Source organism: Thermobia domestica, chromosome 2 (assembly GCF_964235325.1).
Source record: "Thermobia domestica chromosome 2, izTheDome1.hap1.1, whole genome shotgun sequence".
In the NCBI taxonomy this organism is placed as follows: Eukaryota; Metazoa; Arthropoda; class Insecta; order Zygentoma; family Lepismatidae; genus Thermobia; species Thermobia domestica.
The window spans coordinates 369,144,314-369,165,879 of NC_137455.1; the positions used below are offsets into that span (position 1 = coordinate 369,144,314).

Genomic DNA, 21,566 nt, shown 5'->3' on the forward strand with positions numbered 1-21,566 from the left:
CATCCCAGAATTTACTGGTTGAATTTAGGCAAAAAAAATTGCAACACCACTTAGAAACTCAGCTATAATAAGGATTCAAAGGCATGATTGATTTGTTTTCACTGTTACTGCGGTGATAAATCTTCGAATTCTCTAAATCAGAGTTGATAAATAAGAGAAATAAAAGTATCGTCTTACGGGTACCGAATTGTAATTAAAAGGTACGAAAATATTTATTTTAATACATTTTTATTAGTTGTTTTTCTTATTATTAATTTCAATTTTAAAAAATTAAAAATAATTTTATACACAAAATAAGACCTAACAGTGTATTTTTACTGCTGTACAACATACAATGTGGCTTTCTTTTGTAGTACTTACACGAACCCAAATGCAGCATTACAATCTTTTAAAACAAAGTATTTTAAATGTTTACAATTATTTATTGTTAAACCCACTTCAATTTAAAAGTTTTTATTTGACATTGGTGCGTGTAAGAAAAGAAGTACGCACAGTTTTTGTAAAGTATTAAATAACTGATATGATTATATATCCTCGTAGAGGACACGAATCAGACATTAAAGGTTTCTTCGTTCATTTTACTGCACTATCTTCAATGTACTGGAATACCTAAAAGAAATGTCTCCTGCCATGGGTATAGGTTTACTCGTGGAATAGCATCGCTACTGCATGGAACTAGTGGATTCCTGAAATAAAGTAAAAAAAAAAAAAAAAAAAAAAATTAAAAACACAAGTTACAAGGGACAGCCAGATACATAATGAACATTTCCACTAATTTTTTCATTGCTCTAAAAAAGCTTCAGAGCTAGCTAAGTACGGAGAATACTTCCTTTCGCTCATGAGATGATTCTAACTACTCGAAATTTGCAATTGAATTCCGGTCTGCTACTCGTGCGCTTAAAACAATGACCACCATGTTTGTACGTCGCCGCTCGCTAGAGAAACTGCTTATCGAAGGACATGATGTATGTTTTTCAAATGTGTTCGACATTGCTAATAACAAAGAATAAGAAAAATAACAGAATTTAAGGCTTTCTTTAAAATGAAAGCTAGTTGTCTATTTATTTATTACCAATTATTTGAATATACTTGAATATTTTAGGACAAAGTTACTGACATTGTTTGTAGCCTGAAGTAATAAACTAAGTAATGTTCTCGTGTTTGGTGTCACCAACTGACATTACGAAGCGGATTTTATTCATTCTTAAGAAAAAATTAAAAATATAAAAGTACAGTGATTTGATGGTAGAATTTATCCTGTATGGAAGTTTGTCGTGGCTTCGATACTTATGCGTTCAGCCCAAGAAAAATAAACGCATGAAAAAACATTTCCCCAAGTAAAAATAACAAAAATTCTTTACGAGTTCAACACAAAGATGCATAACCTTAATATGATAATCATGACATTAACAATATTATTTCCCCATAATATTTTCGCGTTTATTGTCTTGTCTTTAGCCCATGGAACATACACCTAAACATCACACCATTTTTACATTACAATTTCAAGATCTTTATTGTTCCCATGTCTCATAAGAGCCTTCAAATAAATTTCATTTTACCTTCGTGACGAAGATAGATGATTTTTAATCATACTATGAAAAACACTGCATGCCGAGAGATACATACAATAAAATTAGCTAAAATTGTTTATGGTTAAAGATAGGTTACGTACTTCAATCACATCGTTGTAAGTAATCTTTCGTGTACATTGTAGAATATAATCCAAAAATGATATGTTGCATATACTAGGAAGTGAATATCCATGTGCATCTACTGTGCATCACATAGCCAAAAATGCAAAATTGTAGAACTGCAGAAGATGTGTTAAAACAATTCAAAATGACTACCACTATATCGAGTTATTTGTGTATTATTTCAATACCACGGACATCGTCTTCCGAGTATATCATATATTGCCAACCGGTATTTGGCCGGTATTTGACTTCTTTGTAAGGTGTCCGTTAGGACTTCAAAACCGGAAGTAATATGCCCAGTATTTCTTCGTCTTACTAGTTCTTTTGCCCCTTGTATTCAGATTATTTTGGAATGACGAAAGGAATAGTTTGTCGATAAACATGGTTAAAGCAGGCCTTATAATTCACTTTGGTTTCGACCTGTCGCGTACGGAATTTGCTAAAGAATTAAAGGCAGGAAAATTTGCTGAACTTCTAAACTGCTAAAGGTCAACAAACGTACATTTTACAAAAAGTGCAGCTATGCAGTGCTTCATCCTCAGCTATTACATCTTTCGGTTAAATAACGCATGCAGATCCAGTAAAAGTAAACAGGTATTATAAGACATTCCAATCCCAGCGAAACTGGTAAGACTTATTTTTCAAGTATATTTTGTGTATGCAATAATTATATTGCCAATCATATTTGCTTTTCTCTTTTAAATACGATGTATTATTGATGATAGTCTACAAACATTACATGTAACTGAATCAACCAAAACTGGAGTAGGGGAGAATGGGGGAATGGCGGTCACCTAAACAAAAATCGTTATAATCTAGCTCCTAAAGCATGAAAAGTTTGCACGATAAGTCGATCCTATAGGTAATTCTGTCTAGTTTATTGTGACCAATTTCAAAATACATCTCTTGTTTCATTGCCAAGCTAGAAATAAAAATACGAGCATACTCAATTGACCGTTATTTCCCACACGGTCGGGTAATGGCAGGCAAGGATTTCCCCATGCTTTACATATGGAATAAAAACTTCAGCACAATTAACATTTCAAATTTATTCATTAACTTTAGAAGAGTTGGGTATCTACAGGGGCAGATAATAAACCGCAGTTTCGTGTAAAGAAGATTTAAAAAACTACTTATTCATTAAAGTTACATATATTTTTCGTCAACACTTTAATATATTTGAAATATAAATCTATTGATATTGGCAAAAAATCATCAAATGAATATATTCGCCTGGATCTAGTGAAAGTTCCTTATTCAACTTCATCATCTCTGTCCTCTGAGTTAGATTCATTTGAAGAGCTTTGTTTGGGGGTTGACTGTCAAGATTTGTTTTATTATCGTTTATTTTAATCTCGGGGAGCCCCGGTCACTGACTGTCATTACCCCATCCGTTTGACCTGAGCTATCCAAAACGCATACCTGAGCTACCCAAAACACGGTTAACACCAACATACAAACAAATGAATGCATTAATTTATAGATTGCTTTAGAACTATGTAAGCATAGTATTTACCTAAAAAGTCACTTAATAAAAATATCAAATGGAACAGTAGTTACAGTGTCGAATATTTTGCCTAATATTACATCAAACGCAGCGACAAAATTGTACGTGTACTTATTTCCCAAACTTAAACAACACTTGAAAGGGCGCCATTTTAGATCTGATAGGGGTAGTGCTACGAACAGTTGTGCGAGGAAATCTTCAGATTTTTTAACTTTTCTGCAAAAACTGGAGCAATGTACTAGGTATTATATTGACTCCCGGGAGACGTGTAGAAGTAGTAAATCTTCCCCATTCCACGTGCACTCCTTCTGGGTTGGGCTACGAATTTTTCAGCAGTTCCTAGTCAATATGGTAGACGTCACATCAGTACTTTGAAACAAAATAAATAAGGAAGCACTAGTATATACCAATTACTAACTAAAGATCAGCACTCTGACAATACATTTTATTGGAAATCAATTTAATTCCCTAAATTTATTATTATCATTTGCAGGAAGGGAAAACACAACTCTTTTTATCCCCTTCAAAAAATTAAGCCCTGGTAGTTGCAAACTAAGCTGTTATAAGCACGTCCTCTGAATATTGAAAGCCGAGAATAATGTTTCAGAAAAAAGAAGTATAGAACCTTTAAGTAAAACAAAATATGAAACTGAAAACTTCAAACCTGGATGAATACAAACAAGTTACGTAACTGACTTTATCTTTCTTTTGTTTCCAATCGAAGTTGATCCAATGAGAAGAAAACAAGTCGACCAAATCTACTATTGTTCGCTAGGCACAATAATTAAAAATCATAAGAAAGAAGTATAACTAAAATTTACCTCAAAAGGCGCTAAATTAGAAAACAGAAATATGCGTGCATACCCAGACGATCAAAGAAGAAAGCTTGAGGACTAGTCTGCCACATAGTAAATGTATGGAAAGTAGACTATAATTTGACAATGATATTGGTTATGATACTGACATAAAATACCACATGTAGAATGTTTAAAGATTGCAGGAGTCTGGGGGGGGGACAGTCTGGGGGCAGAAGTAGCTACTAGGGGGCGCTTGCTTTCCTTGCCCACCTCTGGTGTCGTCACTGACTTTCAGGCTTCAGGCACCTGTTATTGATTATGTTTTTGTTTATTTGTAATGATTTCAGTGCAAATTGAGCTCGTTGGCTATTATTTGAGATTTGGAGTAAACAAGTAAAATATTGTAGAAGCCACTATTGTTATATATCGGAACTTGTTATGCATTAATCTTGTTATTTGTAGTACACAATGTACTGAAAGTCGTTTTCAGATAATTGTACTTTCTCATGCATTTGATAATTAAAAAGTTCTTACCCTTAGTGACAGTGGCGTAGGGAAGGGGGGGCCCGGAGGGGCCGGGCCCCCCCCAAAGAGGTCCGACAATGTACTTTGGTACTTTGATGTTTGTAATTTTTTATATATTTTTATGTTTATATATTTTCTTGTTTGTAATTTTTCTATATGTACCTATAACAGCACTTGGGCCCCCCCCAAACACACATCCTGGCTACGCTACTGCTTAGTGAAATTACACGTATCGACACAGGACACACAGAAATGTTTGCTGAGAGGAGTCCAAAGTATTTTGGGGGGAGGTCCAATACATGTATGTAATATTGAAACTTTATTATTATGCCGCCATAAAGACGATAAGTAACTGTTAATTACTGCCACCTATATTTTTAGAGAAAATAATAGAACTATATTATTTTTTAAGGAAAGAAGGAGCATAGATGAGGCGTAATATCAAATCTTTAGCCTGCATCAGTCATTTCTCTGTTAAACAAATATAGCTCTGTTAAGGAAGTGTACAAACGTAGTCGAGTTACGAATTTTGGAAGGGGTCCAAACCCGGAGACGCGTTGTCGAAGTGCCCCTGGTCAAGATGGTCACACTTACACTTTCCTTTACAATGCTTTCTGAGCATTTAACGTCATGTAATCGCCATTAATTGATCCCTTCCGTTCTTCGTCATGAATTTCTTCCATTAAGCAGTCTTATAGGAACACTAAAAAACACATTTCAACATCCCTGATATTCACTTGTATAAATTTAAGTTGAGAATTAATCATGGTCATTCGACCAAGATCATTCGGACTGTCGAGTTCCATCCAAGAGATGGAACATAAATTCCACGAGGAGGGAAAGACAAGGACAAATTGCAGAAAATATTTTTTTTTCTTGAAATGTGTCAGTTACTTAAATGTCTTAAAGCACTAGTGAATCAGTCTTGAACCCTGGATTCAGCATGTTTAAGGAGGAAACAGCTCTAAGCACTATTTTCACACATAAGTTTTATTATAAAATCTAAAACAGTTCATATGGTTGTGTTCGATGAGCTGACAAACCCAATCCACGCATCATTTAATTTTTATCTAGAAAGACACTTATTTCAAGCCCTCAACTGACTTTTTAAGTTATTATTATTATTATTATTATTATTATTATTATTATTATTATTATTATTATTATTAAAAATAATATTATTTTTACTTTCCATTTCTTTCAGTTCTATCTTTTATCTGTTGCAAGTTGCAGTTCTTTAGGTTTCTGATAGCCTAGTGGGATATGCTCAGTGTGACACTGTACTTCTTTTAGCAAAAGTTATTTAAAAAGTGACACATTGCATGTTATAGGCGCCTTGAGAAGCTAGCGCCTCTCAGTGCTACTGACTTTATTGTGCTATTGTTGTTAATATTATTATTTAGTATTCTGATGGTCAGTAGGTCCTGGGATTGATAGGATAGAAGAGCTTTTTTCCCCATTAGGTTCATATCTGGAAATGTTTCTTTCACGTTTTCCGGTCTTTCAGCTTCTTCTTTCAACAGCAATATTTTCTATTTATCAAATTATCGCTCATGTATGTTCTTCTCTCTACTCCTCGCTTCCCTGCTATCTTTCCCTCTATATCGTTATGAAGGAAACAATTTCTTCGAAAGATTTGTGCAATCCACTTGGCCTTCCTACGAAAAAACGTCTTCTTCTCTTTTACCCGTCTTAAGCTATCTTCGTTTGCTAGTTTCTCTGTTCATTTTATATTCTCCCTTTTCACCGAACATCACATTTCGAAGATTCTTAAATATTTGTTCTCTAACTTTTGTAATGTTCAAGTCACCGAATCCTACAGTCCAACACTCTTTGTAGCACTTGACTATCTTCTTTCTTAGTTCTATTTATTGTAATATATCAGAATATTGTAATTTATTATATTAGAATATTGTAATTTATTGTAATATATTATAATATTGTGTTCGTACCAGTTTGCCAAAGGCCACACTCAGTTCTTTCTGCGTTCATATAATTCTCCGAGTTTTCTCAGTCATAAATTAAGTAAACTTTCGGTTAAACAAAGAAAATGATATTTAGACAATATTTAACCACTTACCTCGTAGTGGGTTTCTTGAATGCCAACGGCTGCATTAATCTTAAGTCATCGCTGTTGTCGCACAAAATTCGTGAGAGCGTTACTTTCTTTATTTCTGCAAGTTGATCTGTGAGTGGAAAAAGATAAACAAATTAATCGTTTAGAAAACTAACCTTATACTCATCTTTAAACTCCTCTATACTCCTAACCCAGTGAAGTATACAGAGTGTCATCGAGGGAGATGTGGTTCAAGCACCCAAATTCATATTCTACAGAACATTACAGTAATCGCTTTATCTCGCCAGACTTACTTTATCCTAACCTAACCCTTCCCTACCCTATTCCATCTTATCCTACCTTACCCTAAACTACCTAAACTAGTCCTCCGTTTTGATGAGTCTGTCTTGTAAAGTAAACCCATGAGTTAAACAGGCTATAATGAAAGATATTCTATAGTCGCCACTAAGTAACGTTAATTCAGTATTTAATCATTATACAGGATGGCCCAAAAGTAATTATACACCCCTGCATTGATCAAGAATAACATTCTAGTTTATGGGTTTATTTGCTTCTGTTCTTCCAAGCTTAAGATATAAGTAAAAACACATTAAGAACAAATAATAAAGAAAGTAGGTCTATCTGATGGATAATAATAAGAAATGATATAAATGCAAAGAGCTGATCAGTACGGTACTGCATATCTACTTTTGAGCCACTCTGTATATATAATATAATGAATTTAGCCTATAGTATTACGATATTACCCGCAGTTACAGAACTTGCAGAAATCTTGAAACTTTTCTCAACATTTCCATCTCTTGCATTTCTCAACATCCATTTCTCAACGTTTCCTATATATATCCTCGTTAGGGATGCATTCGAGTCGAGTCGAGTCGAGATTTAAGCCTGTCTCGACTCGACTCGAGAAAATGTTGTCTCGACTCGTGTCTCGACTCGAAAATATGTTGCTGTCTCGACTCGTGTCTCGACTCGACAGTCTCTGTCTCGACTCGACTCGAATTCGAGTCGAGACGTCTCGAAATTCGAGTCGAGACAAAATATATGAGTTAAAATATACACACACATCAGCCAGACCATTATGACTACCTACCTAATTGTTAGTATGTCCACCATTTGGCACGAATAACAACGGCAACGCGTCTTGGCGTGGTCGCAATGTTCCTCGGTGGGTCGCTGGAGAGAGTTGGCACCACATATGCACACACAGGTCATCTAATTCCCGTAAATTCCAGGGAGGGGGTGATGCGCCCTTAGGTCACGTTCAATCACATCCCAGATGTGATCGATTGGGTTCAGATCCGGAGAGTTTGCACTTGGAACTCGCTCCTCTGTTCCTCGAACCACTCCATCACACTCCTGGCCTTGTGACATGGTGCATTATCTTGTCGAAAAATGCCACTACCGATGAGAAACATGGCCGTCATGAAGGGATGTACGTAGTCTGCAAGCAGCGTGTGACGCCTCGGTCGTCATGGTGCCTTCCTCGAGCTCCAATAGACACATGGATGCTCACCTGAATGTTCCCCAGATAATAATTAAGCCGCAGCCAGTTTGTCTCCGCCCCCCAGTACAGATGTCAAGGAGCTGTTCCCTTGGAACACGACGGATTCGCACCCTCACATCGTCATGATGAAGATGATATCGGGATTCATCAGATAATGCAACACTCTGCCATTGTGCCAAGCTCTAGTGGCGATGGTAACGTATTCATTTCAGTTGTAGTTGCCGATGTCGTGGTGTTAACATTCGCCATCGGTAGGAGTGTTCGGTGCACCGTGTGTTCAGACTAGTGTTGTAAAGGTCTGTGAAAAAAAAACAGAAATTTTGGGTAAAAAAACAGTTTTTTACGGTTTTCCCGAGCTGGGGAAAAAACGGAAAATTTGGGTATTATCAGAATCATCATTTTTGCTAATCACAGAATCATTTTAGTTAATATGTTAAATCAAACATATTTCATAGAGATATCTTCATTGTTGTATGTAAAATTCCGGAAATTTTGAAACCATTAGAACAAAATCATTTGTTCGGAAATATTGGCAAAAACAGGAAAATATAGTTTAAAAACTATTTGTTGGCCTGATGCTAGTAATCTTACTTGCTGTAACATGTCTGCAACATATACAGTGGGAAGTGAAAAATTCGAACTAATTGGGACCACAGGTAGTTCGGATTTTCAAATTGTTCGGATTTTCGAAAATGACCAAGAAAATGCCATTTAGGCTTACATATACTGTACGGTATGTTCTTCTATCGATACAGTGGTTATTCAGTACATACAGTAATTACAATACCGTACGTAAGGCTACTTACATTTAATGTTTCTGAAGAACCTGCTTGTACTCTAAATAACACTGAAGTGAACTTTGTGGTGGACAAACACCGTGTGCGTGGGTTTTCTCGGGGTTCTCCCGTTTCCTCCCACTTTCTTCATTCCACCATTTCATTCATTACTCATTATCACCGTCTCCTTTAGCCTAACCGGCATAACCGTGGGACGTAAAACTCAAAGATTTCATTTTCATTTCATTTCTAAATAACACTGTTCTTGTAAGTCACACTTAAAATTTATAGGCCTAATAAAAAAATAAAAATAAAAATACATGACGAACAATTACATATAAATGAACTTTTGTAAAAACACTGACTTCACATAACGTCGATGGACACGATATTGTTTGTTTCTCGCGTTAAGACAAAATATAAAAAGCTTCTAGGGACCGCGTTCGGATTTTTGACTTTAGGATTATCGACGTCCTACTATATATGCAATGTATTTCGCTAACGGAAAAATACTTAAAGCAACAGGTTTTAGTTCTACTTTACACACACATACCGCACAAGTGAGTAAATTTGAGCAGCGAGAAATATATTAAGTGAAACTTCCGTTAGTTATTATTACAGACTAGCAGAATATCCGTTCTTCGCACGGTGAGAATACGTTTCATTTTGGACGCAAAGGGCACCAAAACTGTCCCCAATGAAGTTGTGAAGCCCCAAAACTATGAATATGACATTAATACCGACACTTTTCAATTATCTTTACATGTCACCATCCCCCTTAGAGTACTAATGGGGCTGAATTTGTGGATTTAAACGGCATCTTCTGTTCATCTCAGCGAGTATGGATTCGAGGCCATTTTCGATCATGTATGTATATATAGGTAGATATATATACATATATACACACAGAGGCGGATCCAAGGGGGCTATCGCCCCCCTCTCTTCACACTCAAGTATACACTGCATAAAATGGGCTTCAATCCTGCTTTACACTGGATAAAACTGCAAACTATGGTTTAGCCCCTCCCTTGATCATATCCTGGATCCGCCACTATACTGTATATAATTCTCAAAAAAATTAGGGGTTCAGCTGAAACATCACACAAGACCTTAAGATAGTGTATGAATAAGCTTGTGTTTGACTCATATATATCTTACAAAAAGGAATGCTTTAAGATACACTAGAAAAATGGGGCACATACTGGTGTTGGGGCACGGAAAACCTTGTTCACATGGCTCATGACACAAGACGGTTATGTGTGTACCTCTCGAACTGCTCACAAACAGGCAAGGCAACAACACTGATTGTTCCTTAATATGTCATATGATCACTTCGAATAGCCAACAGAGCCTCGCACCTGCGAGGCATGGATTCAATCAGATTATCGATGAGTTCTTGGGGAATGTTGTGCCACTCATCCAGAAGAGCGACTTCCAGCTCTGGAATGGTTAATGGATTTACTGGCCTAGCGGCAATTCGTTGCCATGCATATTCCAGACATGCTCAATTGGAATGAGATCCGGAGAGCATGCTAGCCACTTCATCCGAGCGATACCCTCAGCATCCAGCATCTCATGCACTAACCGAGCTCTGTGAGGACGAGTATTGTCATCCATAAAAAGGAACGAATCACCAATGGCACCAGCATAAGGGAGAACAAGAGTTTTCATGATCTTATCCCTATATCTGAGAGCCGTCAAAGAGCCATTTCGGATGATGTGGAGCTCAGTACGCTCACCAATGCTGATTCCTGCCCACACCATCAGTCCACCACCATGATACTGGGATCTTTCTCGCACAAACATGGGATTCTGTCGTGTTCCACAATCTCTCCAGATGAAAACACGTCGATTATCAGGCTCCACACTGAATCGAGATTCGTCAGAGAACAAAACATTGCCCCATTTATTGCGTCCCAACCCACGATGTTCCTCTACCTTCGCTCTTCGATCAACACGGTGTCGTGCAGTTAATGGGACACACACCATAGGCCTACGTGCGTAGAGACCACCTTCTCGAAGGCGATTGCGGACCGTTTGAGTGGATATTGTGCGTCCTGTTGTTGTTCGGAAGGCTTGCGGGAGCAGAGTTGTATTCTGACGCCGGTTTTGACGGGCTGTTAACAAGAGATAACGATCGTCTCTGGCTTTGGTTGCTAGTGGACGGCTCTGTCTTTGTCTTCTTCGAACACTTCAAGTTGTTTGTAATCGATTCCACAATCGGGAAATCACACTTTGTGCCACTCCTATGGCATGTGACACCTCCCGCTGTAACTGACCAGCTTCCAACCTGCCGACAGCTCGCCATGCCAACGATTCTGGCAAATCACGTTGTTGCGCAATTTCACTACGTAAATTTGTGACGCACTAAACACAATGAAAACAAAGGTATCCTGGAGCTGGAATGTATTGGCAGCGCCACACTACAAAATGATATCTGTTAGCGCCACGTCACTGATCACGTGCACAGATGTTTCAAACGGTTCGTTTGCACGCTGGGCCTTCAGGATTTTAATCTGAACTGGACAAGATACAGTGTTCTCACATTATTCGTAAGAAGTTTTACATGTGTTTTCATCTGATTCCCTAATTTTTTTGATCAATATATATATATATATATATATATATATATATATATATATATATATATATATATATATATATATATACAGGGTGGGCCATTTTAATTAATCCACGGAAATATCTGAAAAATGATAAAACATAGAAGAAATGTTTCAAGTACACGTTATATATTGCTAAGGGGGAAACCCAATTCCGCCAAAAGTACCCCTCCTCGCCCCCCCTAAATGGGGGTAACGGGGGGTAACTTTGAAATGTCAAATGGGAACATGGGTCGAGTAATACCTCGTTCGAAAGGTCTTGGAAAACTAAGTAACGCTGTACCAAAAGATGTTCCATATTGTGCACCGGTTTCAAAATGGCCGCCATAATATGGTTCGGAAACTCCAGTACCCGTAGTGTGAAAACCATGGAAGGTAAATGAATGGAACAAAATTGAAATACGTAAATTTTAATACGTGAGGACATATCGAACGGTGTGGTCCCTGTGATCCTAGTGGCCTCCCTAAAGGGGTCTTGGGGGCTAACTTCAAAATTTCAAATAGTAACATGAGTCGAGTGGTACGTCGTTCGATAAATCTTGCAAAATCTAACATATTGCAGGAGAAAACGATTGATGTGAAATGGCAGTGTTCTCAAAAGGCCGCCGAAACATAGTATCCGTATCAGAGAAAAGGTTTAGTACCCGTAGTATGAAAGCGATTGGAGATAAATCAACAAAAGAAAAACTGGAGTAGCTAACTGACGTAAGGCACATCGAGAGGTGTTGTCGGGGTGACTCCAAGGGCCAACTGAAAGGTATCCGGGGCCAACTTGAAAATTTCAAATAGCAGCTTGAAGCGAGTAACATCACGTTACATAGACAAATTAATATCAAACAGCTTCTGTAAGAAAATTTTCGACATGAGACACCGTTTTCAAAATGATCGCAAGGACATGGTGACTGGGTCTAAGAAAACGTCTAGTATCCATAGTATGAATACGGTTAGACATAAATGAAAATAACGAAAATTAAATAGGAAAACCACGGAGGCGTTCCAAGGCTCGAGAATAATACAACAGAGATAAAAATATTAGAGTAAAATTGCCATCTATATATATAAAAGAGAACGCACAAATCCTTTGTTCCCTCATCACGCTAATACGGCTGAACCAATTTCTTTCATTTTTGGGGGGTTATTAGGATTTGGACCCTAGATGGTTTTTATCATATCACTTTAATTTTTAATTACCAGTGTCTTGAGATAATTGACCATTCAAGTGTCCATAACGTACAAATCCTTTGTTAGTTCATCATAGGTATAAAAATAAACGTATTTATATGCAACCCGCATGACCGTGTCACTCGGCGGGTTAACATAAATGACAGGCGATATAATGTTAACATTTACTGCAATCTACTATGGTTTTTATCATATCACTTGAAAGCGAAAATGTAAAAATTATCTAAGTAACAAAGTTTATTGCGTTCCGGGGTGACCGCAGCGAAGCGGGGCGGGTTAACATAAATGACAGGCGATATAATGTTAACATTTACTGCAATATTCTATGGTTTTTATCATATCACTTGAAAGCGAAAAAGTAAAAATTATCTAAGTAACAACGTTTATTGCGTTCCGGGGTGACCGCAGCGAAGCGGGGTGAACGCTGCTAGTAATGTATAAAGAGAAATCCAAGTCTTGCAAAATGATCTCTCCCTGCGCTCTGTATGTGAGTGGGGTGGAAAGTAAAGTGAAAGTTCAAACGAGAACTCTACTTTAATTCGTAAATTAAGGCTAACCTTACAAATAGGTATGGTGTGGTTCAAACATTTGTTTGTAAGGATGACGCTGTAGTGACTAAAAAAGAGAAATTTTATGCAATGCGTGCTGGTTATTCAGAAAGCATTTCGGGGATATACGTACACACCGTTTCGTCCCTCAAGCTCACAATATGACATGAATGCTAATAGTTAATCAAAATGTAACTGTGGCCATCCTCGTTAACTTAGTGCACCAATTCTCTATGCATGAAGTCTGCCTTCCAAACAGCATTGGGTAGGTCAAGCGTACGCCCGAACCGTTGTCCGGTCGGACATTGAAATTTTGAAGTTAGCCCACAAGACCCCTTTAGGGAGGCCACTGGGATCACAGGGATTACATCATTTGATATGTCCTATGATATTTACGTATTTCAATTTTGTTCCATTCATTGACCTTCCATGGTTTTCATACTACGGGTACTGGAGTTTCCGAACCATATTATGGCGGCCATTTTGAAACTGGTGCACAATATGAAACATCTTTTGGTACAGCGTCACTTAGTTTTCCAAGACCTTTCGAACGAGGTATTACTCGACCCATGTTCCCATTTGACATTTCAAAGTTACCCCCCGTTACCCCCATTTAGGGGGGGCGAGGAGGGGTACTTTTGGCGGAATTGGGTTTCCCCCTTAGCAATATATAACGTGTACTTGAAACATTTCTTCTATGTTTTATCATTTTTCAGATATTTCCGTGGATTAATTAAAATGGCCCACCCTGTATATATATATATATATATATATATATATATATATATATATATATATATATATATAGATATATAGATATATAGATATAGATAGATATATATAGATATAGATAGATAGATAGATAGATAGATGTAGATATATATTAGATAAATATACCCATTCTTCGCATGGAAGTCAAGGCCTGTGGAAGTATTACCCTCATTTCCGCGACCGCGAAAACTATGGATCTGAGACTAAATCGATCATTTTGGATTACTTTTACATGTCTCGGTATATCCTCCCCTCCCCGCTGATTCTCGGTCCGCATACAATGGTAGCTGAATTAGCAAGTGATCACTAATGAAAGTGTCACCATTCATCTCAGCGACTGCGAAAACTATGGATTTGACACTAATATCGGTCATTGTGGATTACTTTTACATGTTTCGGTATCCCCACCCCCCGCTGACTCCCGGCCCACATACAATGGTAGCTGAATTTGCAAGTGATTACTAATGAAAGTGTCACCATTCATCTCAGCAACCGCGAAAACTATGGATTTGACACTAATATCGGTCATTTTGTATTACTTTTACATGTTTCGGTATCCCCCCCCCCGCTGACTCCCGGCCCACATAGAATGGTAGCTGAATTAGCAAGTGATCACTAATGAAAGTGTCACCATTCATCTCAGCGACCGCAAAAACTATGGATTTGACACTAATATCGGTCATTGTGGATTACTTTTACATCTCTCGGTATATCTCCCCCCCCCCCCGCTGATTCTCGGCCCGCATACAGTGGTATCTGAATTTGCAAATATCGCTAATGGAAGTGTCACCATTGTTCTCAGCGATCACGAAAACTATGGATTTGACACTAATATTGGTCATTTTGTATTACTTTTACATGTTTCGGTATCCCCGCCCCCGCTTACTCCCGGCCCGCATACAATGGTAGCTGAATTAGCAAGTGATCACTAATGAAAGTGTCACCATTCATCTCAGCAACCGCGAAAGTATGGATTTGACACTAATATCGGTCATTTTGGATTACTTTTACTTGTCTCGGTTTTCCCCCCTCCCCGCTGACTCCCGGCCCACATGCGATTGTAGCTGAATTTGCAAATTATCGCTAATGGAAGTGTCACTATTGATCTCAGAGACCGCGAAAACTATGGATTTGACACTAATATCGGTCATTGTGGATTACTTCTATATGTATCGATATCTCAACTCCCCCTTCCTGTTGACCCCCGACCCGGTGCCGCATAGCATGAATTTGCAAGTTAATGCGATCGGAGTTTCACCATTGATTTCAGCGACCGCGAAAACTATGAATTCAACACTCATATCTGTTATTTTCTACTACTTTTACATGTCCTGGTAAACAACCCCTGAGACCCCCCTGGTACGAATTTTGACAAAATCGTTTAACTCTGGTCTGGAGCCTGGACCAAGGTATTCGTGACTAAAATTTGGTAACTCTCGGTCAATTTGTCTGGTTCCCAAGCCGGTTCCGGTAAACGCCTCCCCATGAGACTCCCCTGGTTCGAAATTTGAAAACAACTTTTCGTCTTGATTTCGGGCCTAGGCCAAGGTACCCCTGACCAAAATTTGGTAACTCTCGGTCCACTCGTCTGGTCCCCAGGCCGCATACAGACAGACAAACTCACAAACAAACTGTTTATTTTATTTATATTAGACTAGATAGATTCTTGGAAATTATACCAGATTTTCATATTATCTTTCCGAACTAATTTTAAAGACCCGCTCCTACTTATCTTTATATGTATACAGTATATCTATATTTATATCTATATATGTATATAACAAACGCAGAAATTACCTCATAAATAACACTCCTGGAGGACCCCTTTCTCAAACACTTGTACAAACTTCAGTTTTCGTACCGGATGATTACCGAGACCTGGTGGGAAAAAAACTGCTTTTGCGTTCGAATTAAAAAAAAAAATAGTTCTCCTCAGATTAGTATTCACTGATAATATTTTTATAAAATTTAAATTTGATGGGTAAATCAGTGGACTTTGAATACATCCACATCGTATCCACTGAGTTCCGAAATTGTGTACCTCCAAACATGAACGGCCGAAGAAAATTTTCTAGGGGAACATCTTCAATGTTTGCTATATTAGTCTGGCATTTAATGTTCATGGTTTGTTATATTACGTATACATTTTCGTGAGCCAGGGAGGTTCATTCTTATCAAACATGGAGATTATGAAGGAGCAGATCTACTGTACAAAATATAATAAAAACATCTCTTTCGGATTTCTATTAACCCGCAGTCCAACCCCGAGACGGAAACATAAGAGATAGGCTTTTTGTTTTTAAACAAGATAACGTGCCTAGCGAATGCTTTACATTGTGAAGATTATATTAGTGAAAATTAAACGAATATAATTTTACAACTTAATATACATATTACTAAATGTTTAGCTCCCCGTTGCTATGTTGTTAGCGATGCGCCTTTCTCGAACGAGGTTTGATTCATGGTAGGAGCTCATGTGTTTCAAATCCGACATTAAACTGTACGTTCACGTCTTGTAGAGCTTTGCTCCTAAAAACGACGCTAAACTATAATCTAATTTAATATTATTAATATTAAAAAATAATGACTTATCAATGTGACGTCAATTTGGCAGTCATCAAATCCATTTTATACTTTCACTTAATCCAGTGGATATTAATATAACAATTACGAGACACACGCGCATATAAATACTCAGAAACAAGCACATACACACGTATACATACACAAATACGAACACTTCAAATCTATTTACATGTGTTGGACTGCACTGCATCAAGTATCTTCTCATGTATCTGCATTTTCTGATTCATCCACAGATTTCTTATTTGTACGCATCAATCATTTTAGCATTTTCGGGAAGGTTCAGGGTTCGTTCTTCATTTAAAGAGTCGGTTCTCTGTATTGGAAACAGAATGAGGGGAGGGTGGGGGAATTTATACTTTATGAATGGATAACATTTTAAGAAATATATACAAAACATGCCGCTTCCGATGCAGCACTAAAGCATTTCTTTTAGCGGTGTTCTACTAGTGGTACCCTGGTGATAATACCCCCTCCCCTCTCAAGTTGTAAAGTGAGAAGGGACAGAAACATCCCAGACACTCAGGGTTCAGTTGACAATAATAAAACTATGGGTAAGTAAACATCTTGTGCAGAGTCACGTTTTGCTTATTTTTGAACATTTCTGTGAAATCAACAATACAACAGCGGAAATACTAACTGGTTTTATTACTCCAACCATCGCTTCAACAAGGGATAATTCCCAACGGTCAGTGTTCTCTTTCTCTTTTTCTGTCCTCGTTCTTATTCTCCACATCTTTAATGAAGTAGGGGGCGCCCAACCCCTCGACATTTGGACATCTTTTCCTCTTGGTTTCGCCACTTGTTGAAGACAATCACCACAGCACTCTTCGAACACCTGACAAGTCCTGCAGTTTCCGAAATTCTCGTGCCGAGTGTTTCTGAGCGAGTACTTTCTTCAAAATATTATTAAAAATTATAGAAAGATTTTCGAGACATTCGAGTCGAGTCGAGATTTTTACCAGCTGTCTCGACTCGACTCGAGTCTCGACTCGAAAATTCGAGTCGAGAAATACGTTTGTCTCGACTCGTCTCGAATTTTACAAATAGTGTCTCGACTCGAATCTCGACTCGAATTCGAGTCGAGTCGAGTCGAGATTCGAGACATGTCTCGACTCGAGCGCATCCCTAATCCTCGTTAATACATATTGATATCCAACATACTTTTACGTTTCCTTCCTATTTTTTGGTAGGCTGGAAACCATAATACCACAGTTGCCTCAGATGTGAAGATACTGAACAACATTAATGAAAAAAATATTTAAGAAATAAAAATACTTACTTTCAGTAAAAGAATGGGGTTGTCCGCCAAGCTCATAGAAGAAGCGATCTGCTCGCCTCAATCGAGTAAATTGTTCGCCTACAATGCATCTGAAAGTAGGCCCCAGAGTCGCGTCTTCAACCGGTGTCTCTGAAACTCCAGCCACAAATAGATCAATATCATCCACCGAGCGATAAAGTTGTCTCAAGATCTGAACAATCTGTCAAATACAATAAAGTATCCTGATTAATAACATGTCTCACTTTTATTAGCTTAAAAGATTTAAGTATACACTTATATATGACCTTGTACGTTCTGAATTGGGTATTGATTGTCGACACAAGAAAAGTAGACAACAAGAAGATGAATACTGAAAAGTTGGGAAAGGAAGAAGTACAAAATATTTCGGTAGAAACCTTCAAAGAAGAGTACTCAAACGAGGAAAGGATAGGTTTACCTTAGGAGGAAGGACACTAAATCTTAAATACAGCAGACCCGGGTTACAAAACAAATGTAGCAGAAAATGTGGGAAAGGAGCAAGTGGGAACACGTTAATGCAGAATTTAGCAGAAAGATGTACGTGGCGTGTTTTATATATATATATATATATATATATATATATATATATATATATATATATATATATATAGGGGTAGTTGGGGTAAATGAGAACAGGGGTAAGTAGGGACAGGCACGTTTTCTAAGATCTGGTAAAAAAATATGAAAACAGTTCCTCCAAATTTGAAGAGTGTGGATATAGTGCCATTTGTCTAGTAAAGTGGTTTTAACTAATATGAAGAGTACAAAAGAATACCTCTATGCCAAAAATGGGTCCATGTTTTAGCATGTGATCAACTTTCATAGATTTTGAAGCGTTTGGCTATCCTGAAATAATTGTCACAAGAGCACCTGGGGAAAGCATTGTACGGTTAAGAAAAGATGATAAGGTACTTATAAAAATTGAATGTACTGTGTTATGTTTGTCAGTATATGTACAATTGAGGTGTCCCCACATGCCCCACGTTTTTGTACAGTAGGGTAAGTGGGTACACGGACACAAATGCAGGTATTTCCGATAATACATCGAAGATGATGAAGACAGTGCAATGCCTGGCTTGGAGTACGTGAAAAACAAATAGTATTATGCAGCTGATTACATTAAAAATTGGTCTATTGGCAGAGTCAAAGTCAGTTAGTAGGAATGCGCACGAGACAAGATTTGTGGCTGTCTCGACTCGAAAATGTGCTGTAAAAGTGATGTGTCGACTCGGAAAATGTATATTTCTCTATTGGAAGAGCCGTGTCTCGACTCGAATTGTGTCAGGAAAACCCTGTCTCGACTCGTCTCGTGCGCATCCCTATCAGTTAGCAAAAATGTGTATGAGATGAATTTCCTTGAACGAATTGGCATGCAATCTCGTTTTCCACTTCGAGAAGATGTAGATATTGTACACGAAAGGGCTATTTTCTATGGCCCTCTTCAGTTTGACAGTGGGATCCATTTTGTAATGAAGTCTTCTATTGTAGCTGATATTGATAAACACTTTTGTTTCTTTAAGGCAAAACTGTAGACTACAAATTTAGTTCATGCAGTCAATGTTTTGTGTAGACTCTATTTGTATCCTATAAGCTATAAGTAGATTTTTTTAGATGCCTTACAATCCTCAGTAATAGTCATCAATTTTTAAGTCAACGACCTATGAATCGACATAGGCTTCAAAGTGTAGCCTACATTTATTCTTATTTGTCCATTTTTAGAACTGTTAGGCGCCAGTAGATTTGTTAGTATTCACTATTTGGTTGGTCTTTAATCCAGAGATACCTCATCAGGAGCTCTTTTTTTGTACTGCTTATTTTGCTTGTCCCCACTTTCCCGTACCTAATATCAAGCCTCAGGGCAAACTGTAATCACATATTTTTCATTATTTCAATATTTCTGGGATAAATAAATGATTTCCAGCAAATATTTCTAATATCAGAGCTTTGTAAACAATATAAAACACATTTTTAAAATATTGACATTAGTTATTTTTTCTACATTTGCCACAGTACCATTTTCAAAATGCTGTACCTCTTGCTAGAACTACAGTAGAAACATGAAACTTGGACCTATTAGCAGTAGACAACAGGTACTCTGTCCCAACTTTCCCTTCTTTATTACTCGTGTTAACATATTGGAGGGAAGAGGGTTGTCCCCACTTACCCCAAAAAGCGGGGTAAATGGGGACAGTAATTGATTTTTAATAATCATTTTATTGTGGAACAAGTATTTACATTGCTTCAAAATGGACCCTATGGTTATCAAGTGCAGAAACCAAAGTTAAAATGAAAATGAAATCTGTGAGTTTTACGTCCCACGGTTATGCCGGTGAGGCTAAAGGAGACGGTGATAATGAGTAATGAATGAAATGGTGGAATGAAGAAAGTGGGAGGAAACGGGATAACCCCGAGGAAACCCACGCACACGGTGTTTGTCCACCACAAAGTTCGCTTGGCGGGGCAGGGATCGAACCCGGGACCCCAAGCACCAGAGGTGAACGCTCTACCACTGAGCCACCGCGGCCCCCAAACCAAAGTTAATATGACCATACATTAAGTTTGATAATCCGAAAACCATTACTGGTACAGTAGTTGAAAATTGAACTTTGCAAAACGTGTCCTCACTTACCCCAACTACCGCTAAGAGTTGAGCACCAAACATACTTTCCATTTTGTTCTAAAGTGCACATTTTTTGTCATTTAAGGATAGTAACTGCAAACGTCGGATATCTCCATTCTTTGTCTCTACCCAGTGGAGGTTTTATTTGCTATGGGGTAGCAGTTGCGTCACAGTGGCAGAATATGTAAGACGTATTTCTGATACTGCCGAAAGGCAAGGGATTTTCGGTTGAAGAGCAACAGGTAATTGTGAATTTCTCACCGCAGCTGGACGTTGTGTAGCCGATATTCATCACCAATTGCAGTGTGTGCGGGTGGGGATAGTTTGATGTTAGGAAGTGGGTGCGTAAGGTTAAAGCAGGACAAACAAGTGTGAAAGATTAGCATAAGTCTGGACGTCCAAAACAGCACCAAAATGACGCTAGCATTACCCGTGTTGAAACTTTCATCATGGAAGATAGGCGTGTCAACATGCAGGAGATTTGTGATACATTGGGCTAAGAACGGAAACAGTAAAACAAATAATTACAAACGAACTGGGTCTAAGGATAGTTTCCTCTCACTGGATTCCTTGAATGCTGAATGAAGATTTAAAACAAAAAAGAATGATTCGATCAAGTTTTGCAAATTTGACACCCTTCAGAAGAGAGGAACACGATTTCTTTGGAAGTGTTGAGACATGAATCACAGGTTCCATTGCATAATCAAAACAAAAAGACAGTCAATGTAGTGGAAAAACACAGATTCACCATCTCCAAGAATTTCATCGGGTGGCATCCAATGAGAAGGTGCTTAATGTTACCTCCTGGAATTCCCCAGGAAGTAAGTGATATTTTCCCACCCTCTTCCGGAAGGTAATACAATTACGAGAGAGTATTTTCGAACACTTTTGAATGCATAATTTTTACCAAAATTGACTGAGAAATGACCACAAATGGCAAAATCATCCTCCACATGGACAACGCACTGGCATACTGTGCTAATATTGTGACCTCATTCTCGGCATACCACGGTATTAAACTTCTGCTACATCCACTCTACTAATCAGATTTAGCC

General features: G+C 37.9%; 1 protein-coding gene across 1 annotated transcript in view; it reads right to left on the bottom strand.

The window, feature by feature from the left end:
* Nucleotides 1-209: 209 nt before the first annotated feature.
* Nucleotides 210-21,566, bottom strand: part of LOC145678830 (peroxidase-like) — a 209,881-nt gene continuing 188,524 nt past the window's right edge. Inside the window, exons 12-14 of the mRNA XM_081749376.1 lie at nucleotides 17,874-18,072; nucleotides 6,607-6,712; nucleotides 210-686 (exon numbers count right to left, since the gene is read on the bottom strand). Coding sequence (XP_081605502.1) covers nucleotides 593-686; nucleotides 6,607-6,712; nucleotides 17,874-18,072 — 399 coding nt within the window. The 3' untranslated portion in view covers nucleotides 210-592. The remainder of the gene's footprint in view (nucleotides 687-6,606; nucleotides 6,713-17,873; nucleotides 18,073-21,566) is intronic.